A 22,510-nucleotide genomic window follows, 5' to 3' on the forward strand; every position below is an offset into this window, starting at 1 on the left:
GCGGCACCCACCTGCCGGCTTCCGCAGCCGGCAGGGCCCTCGCCCCCTCCTCGTGCTCGAGGTGCCTCGCAGCATTGACGTTCTTAACGTGGAAGGGAGGAATGACACCCAAGGGACGAATTATTATTATTATATTAGTTAAAATTCACGCAGCTTTTGAAGATGATGAGCTGGGTTCTCCAAAGCCCAGTGTGTCCTAAGGTTGCATTTTAAAACTTTTCCCTACAGTGGCGGCAGCAAACCTCAACAGCTGAAAGGCATGAGGGAGCACAAGAAAGGAATAAGTAACCAAAGATCCCATTTCTCGGATGCCAAACCTTATGGGAAAGCATCAGACCTTGTGAATATCTCAGTAAATTGCATTAAGAATTTGTATAGACAATGGTACAGCTGAAAAATAAATACAGGAAAAGAATCAAAGAATTACAGTGATGTTCCACACTCATGTTGCTCTTCTACCTCAGTGTAAAAAAATTGACAAACTGTCCTGAAATTCTAAATTAAGAGTTTTTCAAAGCAAAATGAATAATAATAAAAAAGGAGGTGGATGTTGAAAATAAAAAGGGAGATTCCACAGATGGAATATTAAAAGTTTGTAGAACTCTGCCCCAGAATATGCGCACTCCAAAAGAATGGATGAGTTCAAGAATGGATGGACAAATTAATAGGAAAAAACACCCAAGATCTGACTACACAGGCAGCATGTCTGAGCTTCAATGTTCCTGTACCACAAATTCCTGTAAGCCAGGGATAGGTTGGAGCATATCTCTGAATAGTTGCCTGTTCTTTCCTTCTCATGTATTAATGCAGTGTTAGATAGTGATAACTAACCAGCTAACCCAGTAACCCAGACTGACCTGCCCCTTCTGACCTTCTGACAGTCTTATATTGCATTTCTGAGTGGCATGATACTGCTTTATTAGTACCAGAGTTTAACCAACTCAGAAAACTCCAGGAACTGCTGCTCACTGGCAAGAAGGAAGATAACTGATTTGATTTGTAACCTAATGTGAAGCATTTGACTCTGCCAAGTAACTGTATTCCACGTAAAAGTAGCACTAGGTAAACTGATGCTCATCAAACTCTTCACCAGGACAGCATCCAAAACAGAGCCCTGCATCCAGGCTGTGAGAGATGCAGAAAGACACAGACACTGCTGGAACCATGGGTGGCTTAGGCAGAGGGCAGAGCAGACAACGTGCTGGCTCACTGGTATGGGTCACGCCAGGGTCCTGCTGATACAGAGATTGGGACGTACCTGAAGTAAAGCCAGGAGGGATGTGAATCAATTTATCTTAAAGAACGAACAGCAGCTCATCACTAGTGTGGTCCCATATTGCTCAATACAGTTCAAAGCTCATTCAGCAGTAGCTGTGTAAATTCATCTCCCTAGAAAAGCCTCGCTGCTTGGAGGGCTTCTTCATCTGTGGTGGGCAGGCAGGTGGTAGTCCTGCCTGATACTACTTACAGGACACACAGAAGCTTCTCCCTCTTGCCCTTCAGGAAGGTCAGAGGCTTCAGCAGCCGACATGGTAAATGGAATTTGTGAGTTGTCTTCTGATTCTGTCCTGGTCCTCATTGTCTAATGTGGAATTCAGTGCCTCAATCCTTCAGGAATTCAATTCTCTGATAGCTTCTGAACTTCAGTTTGGCAATTAATTCAATGCTGAATAAATGAATTCCTGCTTACTTATCTTGCTGAATCAAGACCTTAGGATGCAGCAGGTTCCTAAAATTACTTGGCTGACTCTGGAAGGAAACTTCTTCAAATTCTGCAAATATTTTCAGCAGTATTTGGCTTTGGGTTAAATAAATGAAGATGAAATTCCGGCTTTGGACTGCAGGGATGACACAGTCCCCAACTACAGAAGACAATGGCACTCATTAACAGCATCTGTCTTCTGAAGCAAAATCTCGGAAGCTTTTATTTTCCTCCTGTAAATCCTGAACAAACAAGTCTCTGACCTTAGTAATTTTCATGTGCAACAGCCAAAACTTTCAGTCAAGACCTTCATGCTGTCCCCACAAATGATGTCTACAAGTAGCAGCAAACAGATAAGGAACTGAGTAACAGCTTTAATAACATCCCCAACAGAGATTTTAAATCGGGAGCTTTCGAATGCTGTCAACAAGTCTTGTGGACATTGTGTTGACAGGAAGTTTATTGGCTGAAGCTCCCATTGATCTGGAAACATCTAATTGATTTCAGTGTCATATTTTGTCAAATACAAATTTGGAACATCTTTTATTTCCCTTTTCTGATGCTTACAGAGCAGGTTTACTGCATAGTCAATAAGAGGCTTTAGTGCCAAGGGATTACTCTCACAGCATCATAGAGTGATGCAGGGCTCTGCTGAGAAAATGTAATTCCCATCCTTGTAGAAAGAGTGGAAAATTACAGCATTCTTTAGGTGAACTGACCTCTAGTTAAAATAGCTGATAAACAATGCCCTGACCTCTGATTTTATTTCCAGCACAGGGTTTTGAGTCTAATACAGTTGTTGTTGCTGTGACTTTATGAGTAAATGTTGCAGGTATTTCAGCCTGTAGCAGCCAGAGAGGGATGGCTGCAGAAAAACCATATTTGTGTGCCTTCCTCTGGGTGTGCCTTCCTGGGAGTGTGCTGCCCCAAGGTTAGTAAAAGTCCTTGCAATATTGTGTAGTCTGTCTAGCTTACTCTCATAAAACCTCATTGGATGACAGATACCTAAATTCATTATTGATGTTGTGAACTGTGACTGGACAGAACAAGGTCTTATCAGAATTGAATAATGCTAATATGGAAAAGGAAGTGAAAACATATGATGGAAAAGTTATTAAAAAAAAACGAGTCATGAGAAAAATGAAGATTCTTAGTGATGCTATGAGTTCAGTCTGCTGGTTTCCTTTGGTCATGAGGCAGCCGTATGTGAGGAGCTCCAGAATTAATAGTATAAGCATGTACTGTCAGCTGACTCTTGCATTCAGGTTTTTTCTTCCAGAACTTCAATTTTGAAAGGATAATAGCAGAGGGGCATTTAGGCATTTTCTATCAAGGACATAATTTGAACAAGTTTTCCTTGCACATCTTGCATGAAATACATGGCCTGAAATACAAATATCAACTGAACTAACCTAGCTATGAGGTCACCTCTTTTTCCCTTATCTCTTCATCTGGTGTTCCACTAGGTGTTGGCTACCACGATATCTCGATGTCTTTTATGTATAAACAAAACCCCCATCATCATGATTGTCATCATCATCAGTTCATTATCTTAAAAGAAAGGGTGTGAATCCTCCAGCAACCTTGCAGATAAGGGGCCAAATGATGTAAATAGTGAGAGAATTTGTCAAAGAGAAGAATTTTGCTAGAGAGAAGTTCATCTGGGTCCAAACTCAAAACAACAATTCAGATTCTTGGCAATGTGAAAACAGAGGCCTGATAAAGGAAGATGCACACTGCCAGGTGTCAATGCTCTTCCTCTTGGTGATACCACCATGTCTCTTGCCATTATATTGACTGCTTCAATATTCCTTGTTATTTGTAGGAGGTTTTCTTTCAAGAAGTGTTAAAAGGTGTCCCAGGCAGAAGGATGCAAAACATGCATGCTGAACAGGGCTTTATCTATAGTCATTTGTGTTCAATGATTTATAATTTTAGGAGACGTTGGGTCCCTTGCATGACCCAGATAAATGTGGAGTTATTACAGTATCTCTGAGCATAGACCAATTAGTCTAAGATAGAGAGCAAGGGAAGAAGTGTTAATTTTGCCCTAGGTAACTGGTCCAGAATAGAGTAAAAATATTTTTATATTCAGTCATAATATATTTACTCTCCTTAAGTTTTGTTACTTGAGTTAGGCATATAGTCACCAAAGGTACCCTCCTTGGTCAGAAGAGACAAATAAGCACCCTGAAGGCAACTCAGTGCATCTGTGGCCTGAGTCAGGCAGTGTCTGCTGTTAAGTTGAAGGAGTTTGGTCCTGAAACCCACAGATAACAAGAGGCTGATTTGAATTACAGGTGATTTTTTTCTTTCCTTTTTCTGAAGCTTTACATATAAAAGATGTGGAATCACTTTAGAGAATCATTTAGTCAACATACACTGAGAGAGCTGGTCATTTTATTCCTGATCTATCTATATTTACAAAAAAGAAAAAATCCTGTGGCAAGTTTAAACAACACATATGTTAGCCAGAGATTCCCAACCTTAGTCCAATTTAGTTATGGACCTGAAAGAATACTTTCAACATGGTTATAACTCTCCATAGTGCGCCTCAAGATCGAATTATACATGTAGGCTTCCAGTTAGCAGCCCTGTGTGGTTGTGTGGTGCAGTGGATATACAAGACATACCAGTTTTCTTAAAATTAATTGACTTTATCTTGCCTTGCACTGAGTCTGATGTCATCTCAGACAGATGTGAAAGTATTAGTTCTGTTTTACAAAGGTGAGAATTGAACCACAGGGTAGACAATGTGTCTCATCTGAGGGAGGTCTGCGGCAGAACCAAAAATTAAATGTGGAGCTAACTTTCTCCCATTCTAGTATCTAGATTAAGATTACTGTACAGCAACGTATATTCCATATCTGCCTTTTTGTGTACCCTTATTTGTGTAATAACACGCATTGTAAACAGACAGTTTTGGATGGCAAGAGCCAGAGCAAGCACTGCAGGTATTTGCTGTACCTTGGAGGAATGCTACTGAGATATCTGATATTACTATAGCCCTGGTTCCTTTCCCAGCAGGAGCCACTCATCACAGTGAAAAATGAGGGACTTGGAACACTGACACCTAAAAGGCTGTTATGCCAGGAAGGACCTGAATCCAGATTTGTGAGGAAGGAAGGAAGTATAACCATATTCACATTGAACTGGCAAGTGGTAGCATCACCTGCCACAACCCAACACGTTGGAAATGCCAAGAAAGTGCTTTTCCCACAGCACAAGATCACCACAAAGAATATTACTGTAAGACAACAAGTCCCACAGCTGTTTCACAGGCTGACACAGAAAGAAAAAGCCACAAATATTCCCAGCATTAATTTCTCTTTTTCACTTCCAGATGCCATCTTCAAACCTGTTCAGTCATTCACTGCACTGTGAATCTCTTTGTAGTGTTCCAATTAGTCAATTTTTTTTAACACCTTAAGCCCTAAAGTGAATTGGAAACCTTTGATATGGGTTTTATTTACTTTGCTAGAAGCTGTCTTTACCTTTTTTGTAAATGCTTTGTGTGACTCCACAAAGAAAAGCTCAAGTGTTTTGTCCAGATGTTTACTAGGCTTCAAGACCAAAAGAAGATGCTGGAACATATAACCTGGCTGTCTGAGTAACAAGTCTTGCATTTGCTGCTATGTATATCAGATCCAACAACTTTACCTCTGAGGTTTCTTGTCTCTTCCTCTTAACTCATATTTGACTATCTCCAAATTTTCATCCAATTCAGGGATAAGAATCAAAAGGCTTGACAAGCACAGACACCCACCCATGCACAGTCATGCAGTGGACCACAGGCTGTGAGTATATGACCTTTCCAGCCTGCAGCAAGGGCTGCCTCGCCCCTGTACATCTGCATCTGCTCATCAGCAGCCACATGGTGGGTGTTACCAACCCTTGGATCGGCTGGCAGATCTCCATATGGGAGCTCCCACTGACTTGCATTAGTCAGCCAGGTGATGAGCAGCTGGGCACAGCCTCTTTAGCTGCCGCAGCTGAAGCTGGAGGCAGACATGTCCCAGCCCACTCAGTGGGCAAGGCATAGTGCCATTGGCCTTGCATACCTTCCCTGCACTGTTATTTTAAACTCGTAAAAAAAAAAGGAATACAGATTTGCAAGTGTGCCATGCTCCAACTACTTCTGAAATTTCTGTAATGCTCCTGTCAGAACCTTATAATATTATATTTTTTTCAGAAAATGCTTGCATGCAGGAATGGAGAAGAGCAGGTCTAGCTTACTGGATTCCTGGTGAATGCAGTGTGACTGGTACATAATTCTCAGTGTGACACTAATCTCTGTACCCTCAGTGAGATGACCACAACACCTCTCTGCCTAGCTGAATATAATGCCTCAATCTTTCACACAAGGCAGGCTTAATAACACTATAGAATTTATTTTTTTATTAAAAGGAAGAACATGAGAAAGAAAATCGACCATCTCTATATATTTTTAATAGGGCATCAGAAAAATTAAGTCCTGGAACTCTGAGTTGTTGTGAATGTGCCAATGTGCCTTGTTGCAATATAGGAAACATTACTAAGCAGCTTGTACGTTGTTGACAGTGGAGTTCTTTAGAAATACGGATAAAGTGCCAGCTGAAGAAATAAAAGCATAAAGAGATTAAGCAAGGTACTCTCCAATGAGATGGGGGACTGAAAACAAGACTTTTGGCCTTTGGTATTCTACCCCTAGTGCAGACAGACGAACCACTGATGGCAAATTTAAAGTTTAAATGCAGAAAGGCTAAGAATAATTTAGCTGCTAATGGCAGCATTTAGTCACTTGCAAAGCATAACACTGTGGACTTCTCTACACTTATAGGGAACTCCATTACTAGTGCTGTTATTCACGATTTTCACTCAGCAATGATTTTCACTTATGCATGTTTTTATCCTGAGCCCTTTAAACCTTCACACAGGCAAATATTAACGGTGACATTTTAAAGAATGAGGAGATGGGGAAGTTGGATGACTTGGGCCACTGTCATATGATGATCCTGAAACAGAATAAACATTTTGTAAGGCTTGTGACTTTCAATCTCATGCTCAACTCATTTGATATATAGCCCACCTCCTACAAAGCAAAACTTGACAGCAGTTTTGCTCCTTTGGTGACTGACCCAGACTGACTGACTGACTCAAAACAGTGGTTTAAATTACAACTATTGGACTTGGGATCAAAGTCGAATGCTGTCTTCTCCCAGGTTCCATGAGGTTTGAAAGTAGCACTCTGTTTTTGACCTGATCCACAGTTTTGAATTCTTTAGTGCTTAGTGGCAGACAAGAGGCACAGAAAGGAAAGATATTTCTCAGAAAGGAAGAAAAGGTGTTTGTGCCAGTGTTTGAGATATGAAAGTATGAAATAAGCAATGATCTGCATATGCCAGATTCAGCTGAGTAGTAACTCTACAACTGCCTAATCTATTTTGATTTCACTATATCTGTTTCAAAATGAATAGAATGGTAGTAAAATATGCTTAGCTTTGTCTGGAGATAGCATTATGAAGCATTTTTTACAGACCACATTTTTCTCATATTTAGCAGTATGTATAGATAAATATTTATATATTTTTTGCTGTGATTGTGTTTTTAATGGAATACATATTTATTCTATCTTGTTTAACTCTTCTATGTTGAAAAGGATACACAGAACTTACAACTCTTTCATCAAGTCTCAGGTCACACTGATGAAAGGTCTGTAACCACTCCAACCCCAGAGCATTTGCCTTGATTATTTCATGTATATTTGTCTTTAGGTGCTGCAACCACAACTAGAGAACTTCCAAGTCACTTTGGCTGTGTGAGTTGAATCATAGAATAATATAAAATGACTTCTATTCATGCGTTTGTGCTCACTGAAACATATGTACAGTAGTGACTAATGAATTAGTGAACATATTTGTTAGAAGCAGCTTAATAGGAAAATGTGTTTTGTTCTTGGAGGGGGGGAAGGCTATTACAAGATTAGAAACTGTGAGAACCAACATTATTTCATTAATATAATGAGTGTTTTCCCTTTATACATATTTTTATTCTCAGATGTGGTGTTTTTAAATATTGAAGAATATTATGAGACTGATACATCAGGTCCCACTTTGTTAAATAAGCTTATTCGTGGCTGCCAGGAAAGGACATAAACATCTCTGAACATTTCTCATTATCTTGTGCCTTTAACAGTGTCTCTCAAGTCCTGTTAATTCAGGGATTGCTTAGTTTTTTGGAAAACTATCAACAGACCACCTTGTGCAGCACAGCTACAGGATTCAAATTCACAAAAAAACCCTATAATGAAGCTAAGCTTTGAGTGTTCACTCACTTGCCTTTATCAAGAGTGTTTTGAGAATATTATTTCCTTTGTTTCTGTGTTTTTTCTGCTTTACTGATTACCTAGAAAAAAATTTGCAGCTATTACTTTAGGTCACCATCTGATGTTTAATGGACTTCCTGTACTGTCAAAGACCGTGAAACACTCTGCATGGTACCTAACACGAACCATTACTGGAGATGAGATCCTGGACCAAGAGAACCTTTGCTTGGAACGAAGAGGCAATTCAAATTCTCTTTAAGCAATTTAAGAATGCTAAACTGGTTAAAAACTATTTTATCAGTATATTACAGCTATCGACTTGTAAAAAGTCCTGTTTCGTAAGACACTGTCATTTTCACAGAGAATCTTAAAATAGATTCCAAAATCACATTTTACTCTGAACTGGCTCCACTGGAACAAAAACATGCTTCCAGGCTATATGCCATCATCCACGAGCATGGCTCAGCATCCTGACACTTCTGTGAGGCCGGCTTACAAGAAATGCAGAACTGCTGAGATGCTGAATTCTTTTCACAACACGAAATGTTTAGACTGCTAAGAAAAGAAAAAAAAAAAAAAAAGGGAACTGGTGTGGGAGTGTGTGGGGAACTCCATATAGAAAGAGGAAGTATTGTGTGACTGATCAGGAAATGGGTACAAAGCATGTGTTTTGGTAGTATTTTCACTTGTTTTGGGGGCATTTCCATAGAGAACTGGAATCTGGCCCTGCATTTAGATATTACTTCACTCCAGAGTGAAAGGCAGGCACTAATTTGGAGAGAAACACACCAGCTGTCAGCCTTTGCACATAGCAACACGGCACAACAGCTGAAGGTAGGTCGCACAAACACAACATCCCACGGAAATAGCAGTGTTGTAGAGCCATTCTTGGCTGCAAGAATCACAAACAATGCTCTGACTTCTATAAAAAGAGGAGGCTATTTTCCAGGCTGTATTTTCTGAGAGGAGTTTGTTCTCTTTTACCTCCAAAAACTCTGGAATACGTCTGTGCTACAAAAACTCCAGGGAAATAGGCACGGCAGCAAGGTGCGAACACAATGAAAGCCCTTTCTGATCCTGCCTGCCAAGGCACTTCTTTACCATGCACAGATTTGACAGGATAGAAATTTAGCCCTCATCTTTCCATAAACATTGTCTGGTCTGAAGTACACTGCCAGCCCTTGTGATGTCAGGGCTGTTCACTCCTTTGGTTTTGTCACGTGATTATTTTTTCCAGAACCAAGAGAAGAATTCCAAAAATGTGACAGTTCTTCTTGTGCAAAGTGAAGTTCTGCTTATTCATTTTCTCTTGAGCAAGTTGCTGTTAATCAGATGTTTGCAGAGTTGTGGGAGGGTAGTGTACTGCCCTCAATGCAATGAAGTAATTTTTAAAGGAAGTCCTTGTATGGACAATTTGTTCATTGTTTTGGAAGACTTCAAATAGCATTTCCAGAAGGGCCAATTAAAATTCCAGATTTGATTCCCCTTACTAAGTCATTCCTCAGTCAGCTGGGAGGCAGAGAGGGGAGCTTGGGTATGCTGGTGCAAGTGAGCAGCACAGAAAGCTGAGACAAAATCCCTAACAAAGGATATTTTGGATCTTCCACTCCAGAACAGAAATGCAATTCTCCTGCAGAGTTATAAAGGGACTGAAATAAATGAAAGATATATTTCAAGGGCTGTCATCATAAAGCTCCTGAGCAACATGCTCAATGATGTAGAGTGGGACAATTATTTGGAGGACTCGTTTTGCCATTGGCTTTCCCCTCTCTGGAGAATGAAACTTCTTAGCTTAAATGATTTCAAACTTGACCCATCCCCCTTTGCTAAGTAGATCATATTAGTCTACATTTCTCCTGTATCACAGTGTAGCAAAAGTGTCATGGTGTAATTTCCTGCACTGCTCCCCTGGTCTTTGTCATGTCTTCTTTTTCAGCCTTGTTTTTCCCTCTGTCTTCTTTCCAACCTTTCCACTACTCCTTGGAGTAATCTTTTTGCCTTAATCTGCTTCTTCATTTCTCCTTCTACAGATGAAATGAAGCACACAAACCAGTGCTCTCTCAGGCCTTTCTTTCTTCCTAGCTGCATCACGTTGAAGCCAGCACTCTGAAAGCAACATCATTAGCTATAGTTACCTTCAGTGGAACATCATGAGTTCAAAGTCATCTTCAAAATTATTTCAAGTAAAAGAGATCATTTCTCATGGTTTTATCTCATAGGGCGAAGTCAAATAGGATGTGGAAAATGGGAGAGTTTTGGCCACCCACTTAGAGATGGACATTAAGAAACTGGAGGGAGCCAGAGTGGAGGGCTACTGGGTCGATCAGGGTTCTAGTGCACCATACCACTGAGGAGAGGCTGAAGAGCTGAGCTTGTGTAATCTGATGAGGAGGAGGCCAAAGGCAGTTGAACAGCAGCCTATGACTTCATGATCAACAGCTATGATGACACCAGAACCAAACTGTTCCCAGTGGTGACAGAAGGTGCAAGAAGAGGCAACAGCAGCAAGATGAGTGTTCAGCTTGGCCACTAGGAAACAAAATGCAATACTGGAGCGTAGTGCAGTCTGGGTACAGGCTGCTTTGAGAGCTGGAGGAAACCCTGTCCCTGGAGGTTTCCAAGCCTTGATCAGACAAAAGCCACACTGACCTGCTCCAGCACTGATCATAGTCTGGCCTTGGAGTGGGATGGGTGATCCACAGGGCCCCTCTAAATAGCACTAAAACACAACAAACATGTATTTATCCCCTCAAAACAGTTAGTGAAGAGTTCTCTGTGCTTCCCTCAGTTAGCCAATCCCTCCTGAATGGGAAGAGGAAAATAATATTTTTTCTTTTTTTTAAGTGAAGGATCATATAAAGCAACTTGAACAGCTAAGGTAATTCTGGCATAAGTAGAATACCTCTAACTCTTGCTTTAAATGGGATACATCTCATGCAGGTATTGTCCCATCGGTTTTTCCTCCCTTTCAAAATCCTACATTTGTGGAAGTGCTAGAAGATATGCAGGCAGAGCACAATGCTGAGAGCCCAGGAAACATGCCCAGCAGAGCAGAACCTGTACTTTCTGTTGTTAAAACTCTGTTGGGATTCTGACACATCTGGTGTGTAGTAACAGACCTAGGAGGAAAAAGCTTGTGTGCATGGAGAAGTATCTCTATCCCCCATCCAGGCTGCTCTGGAGCTTGAAGGGTATCTATAGAGCCCAGGCCATGTAGGTCACCCTGTATTAGAATGTATACTCTCAGTTCTACAAACCAGTGCAGACACGGGTTTTTATTTTTAGGTAGACAAGTAGCCTTTTAGTTTTAGTGGGATGATTCACATCCATGCACTGATGTATATGTGTGCCTCTAGAATGAACATTCTTTATTTGTTGTTTCAATATTTATGTCTTTTCTCTGAGTTACTCTAATGAGATCTTTGTTCAATTTTTGTTTTTCCTGGGGCTGTCTACAGGCATCCAATGCTTTTTACAGGGCTGTGTTTCTTTTAAAGTTTCCAATTCCTTGGCATGAATAAATTCACTTTTTTTTACTGGGATGCTTTAAATACTTTGTTTAGGACAGGTCATAAGCCACAGTCTTGCATTCTCTTTTAACATACTTGCAATCTTATTTTTTGTCCAGCCACATTAAAAGCAACAGCAATTTTCCATCTGTTTTAATTTGCAGTAAATGAGTTTATGCTGCTGTGTTTTACACAGACAAGAGCTTGTCTTCTTCAGTAATTATTTCAAGACAATACTGTTTGAATGATGTGATGGACTAAATGAAAATGATAACATATCTCAGGTAAACTAAGCAATTTTCCTCAAATATATTAAATTCTGATTATAATAAAAGGGTTTTAATTCATTTCCCTCACCACTGAACTGATTCACAAATTGCCTTCTGAGAAGTACAGTGACAAAGCATATGTAAGTATCTACTTGAGACTACAGAGGATATCAAAGAGCATTGTGACTGTTGACATAATAATTTAAAATGAATCTATGCCAGTGACTGAGATCACACCCCTTAGTCCACAAATTCCTGAGAAGTGGGAAGATTTCCGAGGTTTTCAAACAGTCTTAGACATCAGTCATTGCTACTGTTTACATGGAAAAGTTTGAAACATAGTTTCTTCTCCACATGAACAGAAGTCTCTTGTCTCCTGTGCAGGAGCTGAAGAAGCAGAAGGTGTCCTTGAAGAAGCTTTCAACTCTTTCCTAAGGCAATCAGTCTAGGGACACCCTGCTCTCTGCCTAGGGCCTTGAAAGGTAATTAGGGGCTAGTGCTTAGCAAGCCTTAGTTAGCCCTTCTCTCTTCTGAAACACCTCAGAGCACTTGCATTGGTGCGAAAAGAATTAAAAGTCTCCGCAGTCAGCCTGTTCTGTTACGGGATCCATTCGTGCTGTGTGGTGGTAAGGGCTGATGGATTCCAGCATGCTGCTACATTACATTCTGCCTTGGTTAGGGTTCCCCTTTCCTGGACAAACCTCACTCATTGAGAAGTGCAGTCACACAGATTTCTTTGCAAAATGTATTGCAGAAAAATATAACACAGAGAAACCTTGGACCACCAAGACAAAAGAAAAAAAAAATTGTATTTTTTCCTTGTAAGGAAGCAACATAAGCACATGCCCACTGTCAAGGTCACTTTTACAAGCAACATCAAAAAAACCCAGAAAATTATAGCAACTTTTCCTGTGGGATCCTCACAATATGACCTTTTAAATTAGTTTATTTCAATGTCTATAAAATTCAGAGCAATAGTTCTCCTTGGGCAGGAGTCAATCAATAGAAATGAACAACTAGGAGACTCCTGATACTCCTCTTCTCTGACACATTTTCCTAGAACTTCACCCTAATAATCTTGCAACAACCCATGCATTTGTGTTATTTATTGCTTAGCTGTGTGCATAACACACAAAAAGCTTGTAGATGATGGCCCCTGTACTGCTTTTCAAACATACGGTGCTCTCCTCTAAGGTCTTGCCAAAATGTGATCCCTGCTGGGGAAACAGGACCTCAAACATAATAAAGCCGCAGTTTAGATACTGTCTGGAAGGGATACTGTGAAGGAAATGTTAGGGCAAGAGAAAAGGTCAGATCTGGATATAGTACCTCCTCATCACTCTGCTATTTTCTCCACTGGTGTTTTTTTCATCCTCTTGCCCTCCCTTACCTTCATCCTCCATAACTGCAGCAATGTAGCAGATCCTCTGGAAACCTCATCTAATGCCACACTCGGGAAGAAATCATCCAGAGTTCTGGTTTGGCCAATTTGGTGCTGACCTCCTTCACCATATGGTATAGTAGGTCAGGTGCCAGACTTATAAATCAACAGAAAAAGATGCAAATTAAAAAAAAAAAAAAAAAAAAAAAAAAAGTATTAAACCCCACAAATACTTAGTTCTGTGTTATATCTGAATGGGCTGTCCAGGAAAATGGACATCAAGGATTCCCTGCCACTGAATAACTCCAAGAATAAGTTAAACCCAGCTCATCCAGCCTTCCTTCATACTCAAGGGAGAGAAAATGACACAGGTAGGGACTGATTCTTCTCCTCTTCAACCAGTTCTCCTGTAAGTCAGAAGAATGGTGTCTGTTCTTTGTCACAAAAACCAGTGACAACTGTGACAGCAGCACCCCCTTTGCAGAGGTCTGAATTCAGGTGAAACAATGGTTTTGGTTTTTATTTGAGAAAAATTCTTCAGAGCTACAGGTACTGGAAGCACAATTTTTTACAAAAAATTTAGAATGTGAAGTCATCACAGACCTTGCAAATTGCAGCATCTGAGTCACCATGGAGTTCTGTTTCCTGCCTGACACCAGTGGCTCAAGGTTGACCTGCAGGGAAATCTGGAAGGACTTCTCATGCCTTCAATCTGGACTGTTACATTTCTTTTTTAGTGCAAGTTCAGTATGACACATAGAGAGACATGTATATTAACTGCAATTAAGCTTTATTAGACCTTTGATCTGCTACCATGTTGTAGTGTATAAATGAATGCATTAAAAGAAAAATCAAATGTAAAATAATTCTCTTCTGTAAGTTGCAAAGCTGAATTTCAAGCTGTGCCTTTAGAGCACCTTCATCACATTTTTAATCGAGCTAGCTTTTGTGTCAGGAAATAGGGCTTTGTTGGAAAAGATAAGGGAAAAGTAGAAAAAAAGCTGATGTTTCATTAAACTGAGAAATGCCATGGGCATGAAATTGTAATCTTTACATTTGGCAGTTGTGCCCTGGCAGAACAGCCCTTAAACTTCAACTACTCTGGGACGAGGTCCCAGATTAGCAAACCGTGAGCACTTTTTCTGCTTTAACTGAAATTAGCCTGGATACCCAATTAACATGGGTAAGAAAAGAACAGCTAGCATCCCCATCTCATCACCACTGCCAAGAAGTGGTCCCTAAATACTGTATTTTTAACTGGGTCATTTCCCAGATGGGGTTCCACATGTAGCCAGCTGTGGACTTAACTGAGAAGACAATAACTTGGTAGTGAAGAGAGTGCAGGAGCGAGCAAAAGGACATTGAGAGCCCTCCCACTGCACACATAGCTCGTAGCGGGGTAATCACTGGCCTAGTGCACTTCAGGCAGAAGAAAACACCACTCAAATGAGTTAAATCAGCTTCCCTGTGTGGACTACCATATTTTTTTAAAAAGAATTTGTTATAGCTATAGCTACCACTGCTTAGGAATCAGTGTAATTTGCAGCATTCACACACTACCGTGAGATCTCATGACTGAGTGAGCATATTAAGCTAATTGAATGTATTTCTAAACTTGTTTCATAAAAGTTTATCATCTAGATCAGGATTTAATGTCTATGCATAGAAGCCAAGACTGGTTATAGGTCAGGGGAATTAACCAAGACCATTAAGTATTCGAAATCAAAGCAAGGAAGTGAAAGATTTCCTCCTAATGGGGACAGAGGCTTCTGGGATTTTTCCCAGCGGGGCAGTTGCAAAAATGGCAAAAAAAGCAGGAAAAAAATCACCCAAACATCCAAGTGAAATCTGCCTCAGGATCAGACATCTACTGTCATGTTAGGAGCAGTTTATGTTTACTGGGACATTTGCACTGTGTCGTCACAGCATTTTTAGGGGTAGTTTTTTCTTGGTTTAAATGTAGTTCTGACATGTCATCTAACCACAATACCAACAATCCAAGTTAATCTGGTATACTTTTCATTTGTAAATAATATCTAAGCTTATTATTAGGCAAAGGGAAACAAAGACAAACAAAGCACGCAAAAAAAATCCACATCCCTCTAAAAAACAAAACTCCAAGATAAAAAGGAGATGGAGTAAGAAGAATGCATGTGAGCTCAACATATTCAATTTAATCTATCTATGCCAAAACTACTGAGGCTCCTCTTTGTGCACAGCTTAGTTCTCCTGCATACAGACCAGGGGTCACTGAGTGGCCACTTTTGCCCTCAGATGCATTCAGAGGACTCTAGCTATAGCTAACAAGAGCTCTGCTCGCACAGCAGGTCAATGCTGAAACGTGTCTGACAGCTTATTAAACAGATCTGCTAGAATTCTGTTGTTTCTCCTCATTATGCCATTGCATAATTCCTCTGGAGCCTTTGTGCTGCACATTGTGCGCTGCGGCCATGCATGCAAGTGCGGTTGTTGTTGTTTTCGCCCAGCAAACACTCCGTGGGTGAGAGCCTGCGTCTCACTTTAACATGAAAAACATCCTTCAATTAGGCTTGGCTTGGAGACAAAGCACTTCAGCCCAGAATAAAGGCGCATCAGAAGCAGAGCACGCTGCCTGCTCAGCCCCGCTGCCCGCCCTGCAGCACACCACCCGTACCTGTGTCCTCCCCACCCCAGAGGGTCCTGGGCTCCGGCTTGGGCAGCAAATCTCCTTTGCTCTGGGGCTCCTTCATCTGAAAAACACAGAAGGAAACATCAGGTCATGAGAGCTTCCTATTGAGGTGGGTTTTGCTTTACAACACTTAAGACCAAAATTATTTTCCATCCAAAGTGCATATTTCAGGCAACAGTGCAAGGCCCCTCTCCAGCTGTTTCTATAATCAGGGGCAAACTTACGAGGTGTGAGGTACTGCGATCTTTCAGAAAAGAAAAGGGCCCTGTGAGTCACTGTATTTTGAATTGCATTTTTCCATTTAAAGTATGTGTGTTGATTTTATACCACAGACCAGATGGTCCAGCCCCATTCTCCTGCCTTGGCCCTGCAGAGGTAGGGGAAGGGAAAGGAAATGGTGGACAGGGACCCAGAGGGTCTGTCTCCTGGTATGGAACCGTTTGCAGAGAGCAACTTTGCCTGCTTTCATTCACAGCAGGGACAACCTTAACAGAGGTGGGATTTGGTGTAGGGGATGCACAGGTGTAATCCTTTCACATATCCTTGGGATATCGCCAATGTGGAAGCTACAGACACATGTTTCCCTTCCTGATTAACACTTCATCCTCATCCCTGCTATTGCAGTACATCTAACTTCTTGCCCTCTGTTTGAATCAGAGCTAGGCAAGAATTTTGAGAACTAGGGGTGTGACTGTCCTCTGACACCACTTTGATAAAAACTCTGGCCTCAGTGGTGCTGTTTCGGGGCAATAAACTGAGTGGGAGGGTGAAGTCAGTCAGCAGGATTACACCTTTGCTAACCCTATCTATCCCAAAGTACTTTCCAGGCTCTCCATCCTACTGAAACGCTGCATCCAGCATTAGCATGGGAAGCAGCAGTCAAACAGCAATTAAGGTGCTGCAGAAGAACAAGGTGAAGAACTCCCACTGGAATTTTGGCTTTTGGTAGAGTTCTGGTGTCGAAAAACAGGAGAAATTTTCTTGTTAGCATCAAAACTTAAACATTTCTTCATAGAAATGCACTTTTCTCAAAGTCTGCAGTCCTGATTGATTAAGGAGTTTGTCAGTGTGGGTCTGGAACTCTGGTGGGTCGCCTATGTAGTGTTTTCAACTGTCCTGTTCTTTGTAGTGTTAGTTTTAGAAATACTTTCATCACAAAGAGTCACAACTCAAATGGCACTTCCCTCCCATTACACACACTCTAGACAGGTGTGAAGCTGTCTGGAGGATGCACAGGATTGCAAAACATTTAAAAAGTGGCTCACTCTTCTGATTGCATATTTCTGATTATCTTATTTCATAAGATTAAGCACATGACAAATAATATGGAAGAAAATGGCATTCAGGACAGCCACTGTTCTGGCTACTGTAAAACTCCTTGATTAAAGAACCAGAGGGACTGTGGGAAAGAAGCAGCACAGAAATAGAAAGTAAGTGTAGGATGAAGGGAGAGAAGGAGAGAAACTTTGATGCATTCCAGGCAGAACTGTGATAATGCCCAGAAAAATGCAAGCTCAGAAAACGCAGGGAAAAGCATTTAAGAGAAAGCACGTGGATCTGCATTTACAGAAAAGCACATCTTTATGTATGTACAAAATAATATAAATTCCAAAGCCACTGCGTCAGAGACAGAAGTGTTGTGTCCACAACGTCCATGAGAAATACAATTCAGACTTTGGATGCTGCGAACCCTCAACTCTGTTACTTAATGGAGTCCAGTAAAAGTGGAAACTCTTGGCTACCCTGCCATGAGATGAGAGGCATCACTATCACAGTTTGCAAAGATAAAATCTGGGAAGTTGTACAGACGGGCCACATGGAAAGACTCCCAAGGAAGCAAATTTGTGCTAAACAGGTACTAAAGAGGAGCAGAGCAGAAGAGGAACAGTGCACTAAGACCAATGGCCCCCTGGAGGATCATGCACATCTCTCCCTCACCTCATGTACACACAGTGTCCTGCATGTGCAAGCAAAGGCAGTTGGGGCTTTTATCAAGGGACCTGGATCAGCAGTGTGTCCATCAAACAGGAGCGGCACTGGGTGAGAGTGAAGGCACGCATTTGTACCTGCTGACAGAAGGAGGGTTCACAGCAGACACTGACACTGCAGCAGCATCACCCTTGTGCGTCTCATCACAGGTTAATGCCAGGAAGTCACAGAGCGGACAATAACCTGACTGCACTCCAGAGTTTGCCAATCTGCAGGGCCACAGCCAGTAACATTTCTGTATTCCACAGCAGGGATGGAAGGTAAAAGAATTAAATTAGTGAAACCCCGAGAACACCAGGTACAGAAGTGACACAAATGGGCAGGAAACCTAGTTTGAAATAGCTTGTGGAACTCCTTTAGCACTAAGTGTGCCCACTTTAATTGTATATTATATTGCTAACAGTTACATCCATTTCAATAATTTTGTAATTTACTTTTTTTCTCCTTTAATTTCTTCACAATTATCTGTATGTACAGCGGCACTTCAGTCACACCTTCCATTTTTATGTCTGTGCTTCCATTTCAATTGAGGTTCTTAAAACCTGAGGCCTCCTTAAGAAGACCCCACTTGTTAATGTATGCAGAATGTTTCTTTTGTATGTTTTCCTGGATTATGTTTACAGACTACCAATTCAGTCGTTCAATTCTATAACAGTTACACTGAAGAAGTTTTTTTCATTTTTGGCAGTCAAATCCTTACCACGGTGCTTGTAAAATGCTAGATTAAGTCTGTTTCCTAGCTGACATTGCTCAAGCTTAAAGTTCAGTGAGGGGAAAAGAGACAAGAAATTTAATGCAAGCAGCCAAGTCTTTGTGCTAGCTGAGTACCCATAAGCCACAGCAGATAAGACCTCAGCAGATCAAATACTTTAAAATAATATCCATACACTAGTGACTCAGTATATTAACCAGCACATTTTTCATACCACAAAGCAGAACTTTTCCCTTCCCACATTTCTTGTACTCCAATAATGTGACCGTGAAAGACCAACTGCCCAGGTGAGAGGGACTGCTCCCACTAAGCCTTGCCCTAGGAATCAGCTGTGGAACACTACATCCTTTGATTTGCAAGGGGTAAACCATGTTGGAGGCTCTTTCTCTGAAGCAGAGTTTAACAGCACTAGACTATGTTTTGAGTTTTCTCCTATCTCAGTGTCACTGGAAGAAGATAAAGGGAAGTAGAAGTCAGAAGTTCATATGTCAGTGCAAGCAACACTTAACTTGAAGTACCGATTTTGGCTAACATTCAGTGCTTTGTATATCTTGGGCAAATATGCCATTAATTGCATGATCCTGCTTTTTCTTGTTTTAGAAAGTAAAAGGATGGCAGCCTTTATAAATGTTTAATAAAATAGCAACTGCATCACATCCTTCTCTGCTCGTTTTAACCCAGGCACACAGTTCTCTTCAGCTGTAATGTGTCTTGTTGTGTCCTCAGCCTGGAGACTACCCCTAAAAGAAAGACTGGGAAAGAGACAGGGTAGGCAGACTAGCTACCCGTTCTTGGTGTGGGACAAGGAATGGGAAAGGCTGTTGAAATTCAAATACTTCATGAGATACTCTGAAAAAGCTCATCTTTCCCATGGCATCCAATATGGGAAAGGTTAAGGGCATCCAGACATTCATACAAGTGTCTCTGTGGCTAGACAGAGTTGAGCTGTTCAGTCTGGAGAAGAGAAAGCTTTGAGGAAACCTTATAGAAGCTTTCAGTACATAAAGGGGGCCAACAGGAAGACTGGAGAGGGACTTTTTACAAGTGCATGTACTGACAGGACAAGGGGAAATGGCTTTAAACTGGAAGAGGGTAGGTTTACATTGGATATTAGCAACAAATTCTTTACTGTGGGTGTGTTGAGGCACTGGAACAGGTTGCCCAGAGAAGTTGTGGATGCCCCATCCCTGGAAGTGTTCGAGACCAAGCTGGATAGGGCCCCAAGCAACCTGGTCTAGTGGAAGGTGTCCCTCCCCATCGCAGGGGAGTTGGAACTAAATGATCTTTAAGGTCTCTTCCTGCCCAAACTACCCTATGATTCTGTGGTTGCAGGAGCCCCAAAGGAGCTGAGACCTGGGGAAATTGCTTCCTCCTTTGCTGTGGTGTGGGGTCCACATTCCTTCACTGCACACAGCAAGGTATCAGGGGTGGAGAGCACCAAAAAATGGGAAAGAAGATGGTTTAAAGAAGACATGTTATTCTCTCAAAACAATGTTAGCAAGGCAGGTAGCACTTTTGGTCTAGAAGTGACCTGTGACCCTAATGCATGTGCTTGTAGAGGGATTGCTGCTGCTTAGCTTTCAGCCAGTTCCCACCTGCTCTGCTGAACCAAGAGCCAGAGAAATGTGGTTTACAAAGACAGTTTCAACTCTGAAGCCTAATTTACACATCAACTTTGTTAATTATTTCATTGCTGAACATCTTAACAGCAAGAGCTCATTATTGGCTGCATATTCTGTTCACTTGAAAGAACATCAATACCAACAGTGGAAGCAGAATATATTATCTAGACTAAATACCACAGCCTCTTTGTATTAGAAAGAAAAGATGTTGCTCATAGATACAAAATGATACTCATTTATTAAACTGTCTGCTTTCACTGCTGTTTTCTGGAGTCCTGTAGCGGATCTACCTTATTCAGCAAGACATAGCCTGGGAATCCAGCATATTTTTGCCAGTGGGGTGACAATGAATATCCTGGTTTTGCTTGAGGTTATCAATTGTACAAATAAGTCACTGAATCTTTTATGACAGTTAGCATATTCTGATTTACAGCTTAATTCCTGTAGACAATCTCTTCCAATGACAAAAACATCAGAAAGTGACAGGGCCAAGCATGCATTAGCTCTGTGTGTTTGTGAAACATTCACCTAAAGTTAAAACATCCACAAAGTTGGTGGCTAAAATTTCTACAATCAGTCATAACAGCCAGTTACCCATTGAAATGAATGGGAGCCATCCATACTTCTCTTGACATGACGACTTCAGCACTCCTGAAGTCTCAGTGGTGTTACCTGAGTAAATGTCCAAAACATCTGCCAAGACCACCATCACCAGGCCTAGCGCCCAGGAAGGGCTGTCACCACTTCTGGTGACCACAGTCATCTGCAGCTTCTAAAATGAGAATAGACTGGATGTCCCCATGCTGGTGTCCAAAGCAAGAACCCTAGGTGAGTCTGGAATCTGAGGTTGCCTAGACCAGCACATGGCTCCTGTAGCTTCTTACTGGCAGGTTCTCCCAACCTTCCTATGAAAGAATATTCAAAGGTTTACATAGCTGTTCTAAAAATTGTGAAAAGTCTAAGTTCTTCCCATGGGTGGAAAAAGCAGTGGTACAGATTTCCATAAACCAGCCATGACTTGGACTGGGTTTGATTGTGCTGCATCACAGGGCCATAATTAAAGGCCATAACTAAGTGAGCTGCAAGGTGAGAGAAACCCATTTCATGTGCTGCAATGCTGTTTCTCCAAGCTCTGTGTTGCTCCACACAATACTCTGCATCCTTGGACACCATCTCTGCAAAGGGTGCCAGTCCTGGGTACAGCGAGCTGCAGGCGCTCATAGTTTCAGGCACAGCTCCCCGGGCTATTACTACCATAAACACACAACACAGAGCAGCAAAGGCAGAGGTGTCTTTATTTATCTCTCAGGAGAAGAGGGTTTTCTATCTTAGCAAAATACATTTTTTTTTGTCTGTGGGACAGCCACAATATAGATACGCCAGTGGGATCTGAAGGATGCTCTTCCATGAAGAATCACCAAGACTGAAAACAATAATGTTCTTCAACTGTGTTACTGATTTATTCAAATAATTTCCTGCCATATCTTTGCTAAATAACAAAAAAGCACTCGGTGGTGCTGTTAATTATTGGAAAATATGTTCTCCTTTCATTAAAGCAATCTTACAATCAGATAGCAACTTTCATTTTCAATAAATATCAGGCTTTTGCCTCGACGTTTTGAGAAACCTTATTATTTGTGGCAATGTTTTGTTCAGTTAAGATTATCAGGGAAGGGAGAAACACATATTATTGGTGGACTAAAAACTAAGTTAAAGCAGAGCACGAAGATCTAATAGCATAACTAGATGCATAAGATATTGTAAAACTTGCTGCTAATCTGTTCAGGTTCAAGCTATTTGGAGTAGCTCACATCTAACCTGCAAAAACATAATGACATAACCCTCTTCCAGAGGTTGCTTGACCATTGCCAGGGGACAGAAGATGCATTTTTCTGCAGAAGGACATATTTGGCACTGGGTTAACTGTGTTTTTGAACCAAAGACCTTATCCCAGCCTAAAGCCAAGCTCAGGGACATGACTGAACATTCTATGAATCAGAGCTTTTATGATTCATTGCCTTCAACAGCGTAAACCAGAGCTGTATTTGATGATGCTGGGAACCAGATCAGTTTGAATGGGACTGGTTGGTGTAACAGGAGGGGGGACTGTGTTGTGCTTCACAGGACAGGGTCCCAGGGAGAATGAAACTGCAAACCTGCAGTGCAGTGTAAATGCTGCGTCAAACAGCAATTCATTATGAATGTACAGCATGCTGTAGCTATATCACCTGTTCAGTTAGTGAAGGAATCCTTCCTCCTGACAAAGCAAAGTCATGGAACAAGCAGAAGTGAAAATCAGCACTTTTCTTACCTACACTTACATGAAATTTCACCAGTGCTTTTTCTACAGTAGA

General features: G+C 41.3%; 1 protein-coding gene across 2 annotated transcripts in view; it reads right to left on the minus strand.

The window, feature by feature from the left end:
* Window positions 1–22,510, minus strand: part of SGK1 (serum/glucocorticoid regulated kinase 1) — an 81,649-nt gene that overhangs the window by 9,137 nt on the left and 50,002 nt on the right. For both annotated transcript variants that reach the window (XM_042016646.1, XM_042016645.1), the window contains exon 3: window positions 15,819–15,894. In XM_042016646.1, the coding sequence (XP_041872580.1) occupies window positions 15,819–15,894 (76 nt within the window). The remainder of the gene's footprint in view (window positions 1–15,818; window positions 15,895–22,510) is intronic.

The sequence above is a fragment of the Corvus kubaryi genome, unplaced genomic scaffold (assembly GCF_017639235.1).
Source record: "Corvus kubaryi isolate FWS band 111438036 unplaced genomic scaffold, C.kubaryi_AGA036_p1.0 split3-73, whole genome shotgun sequence".
Classification (NCBI taxonomy): Eukaryota; Metazoa; Chordata; class Aves; order Passeriformes; family Corvidae; genus Corvus; species Corvus kubaryi.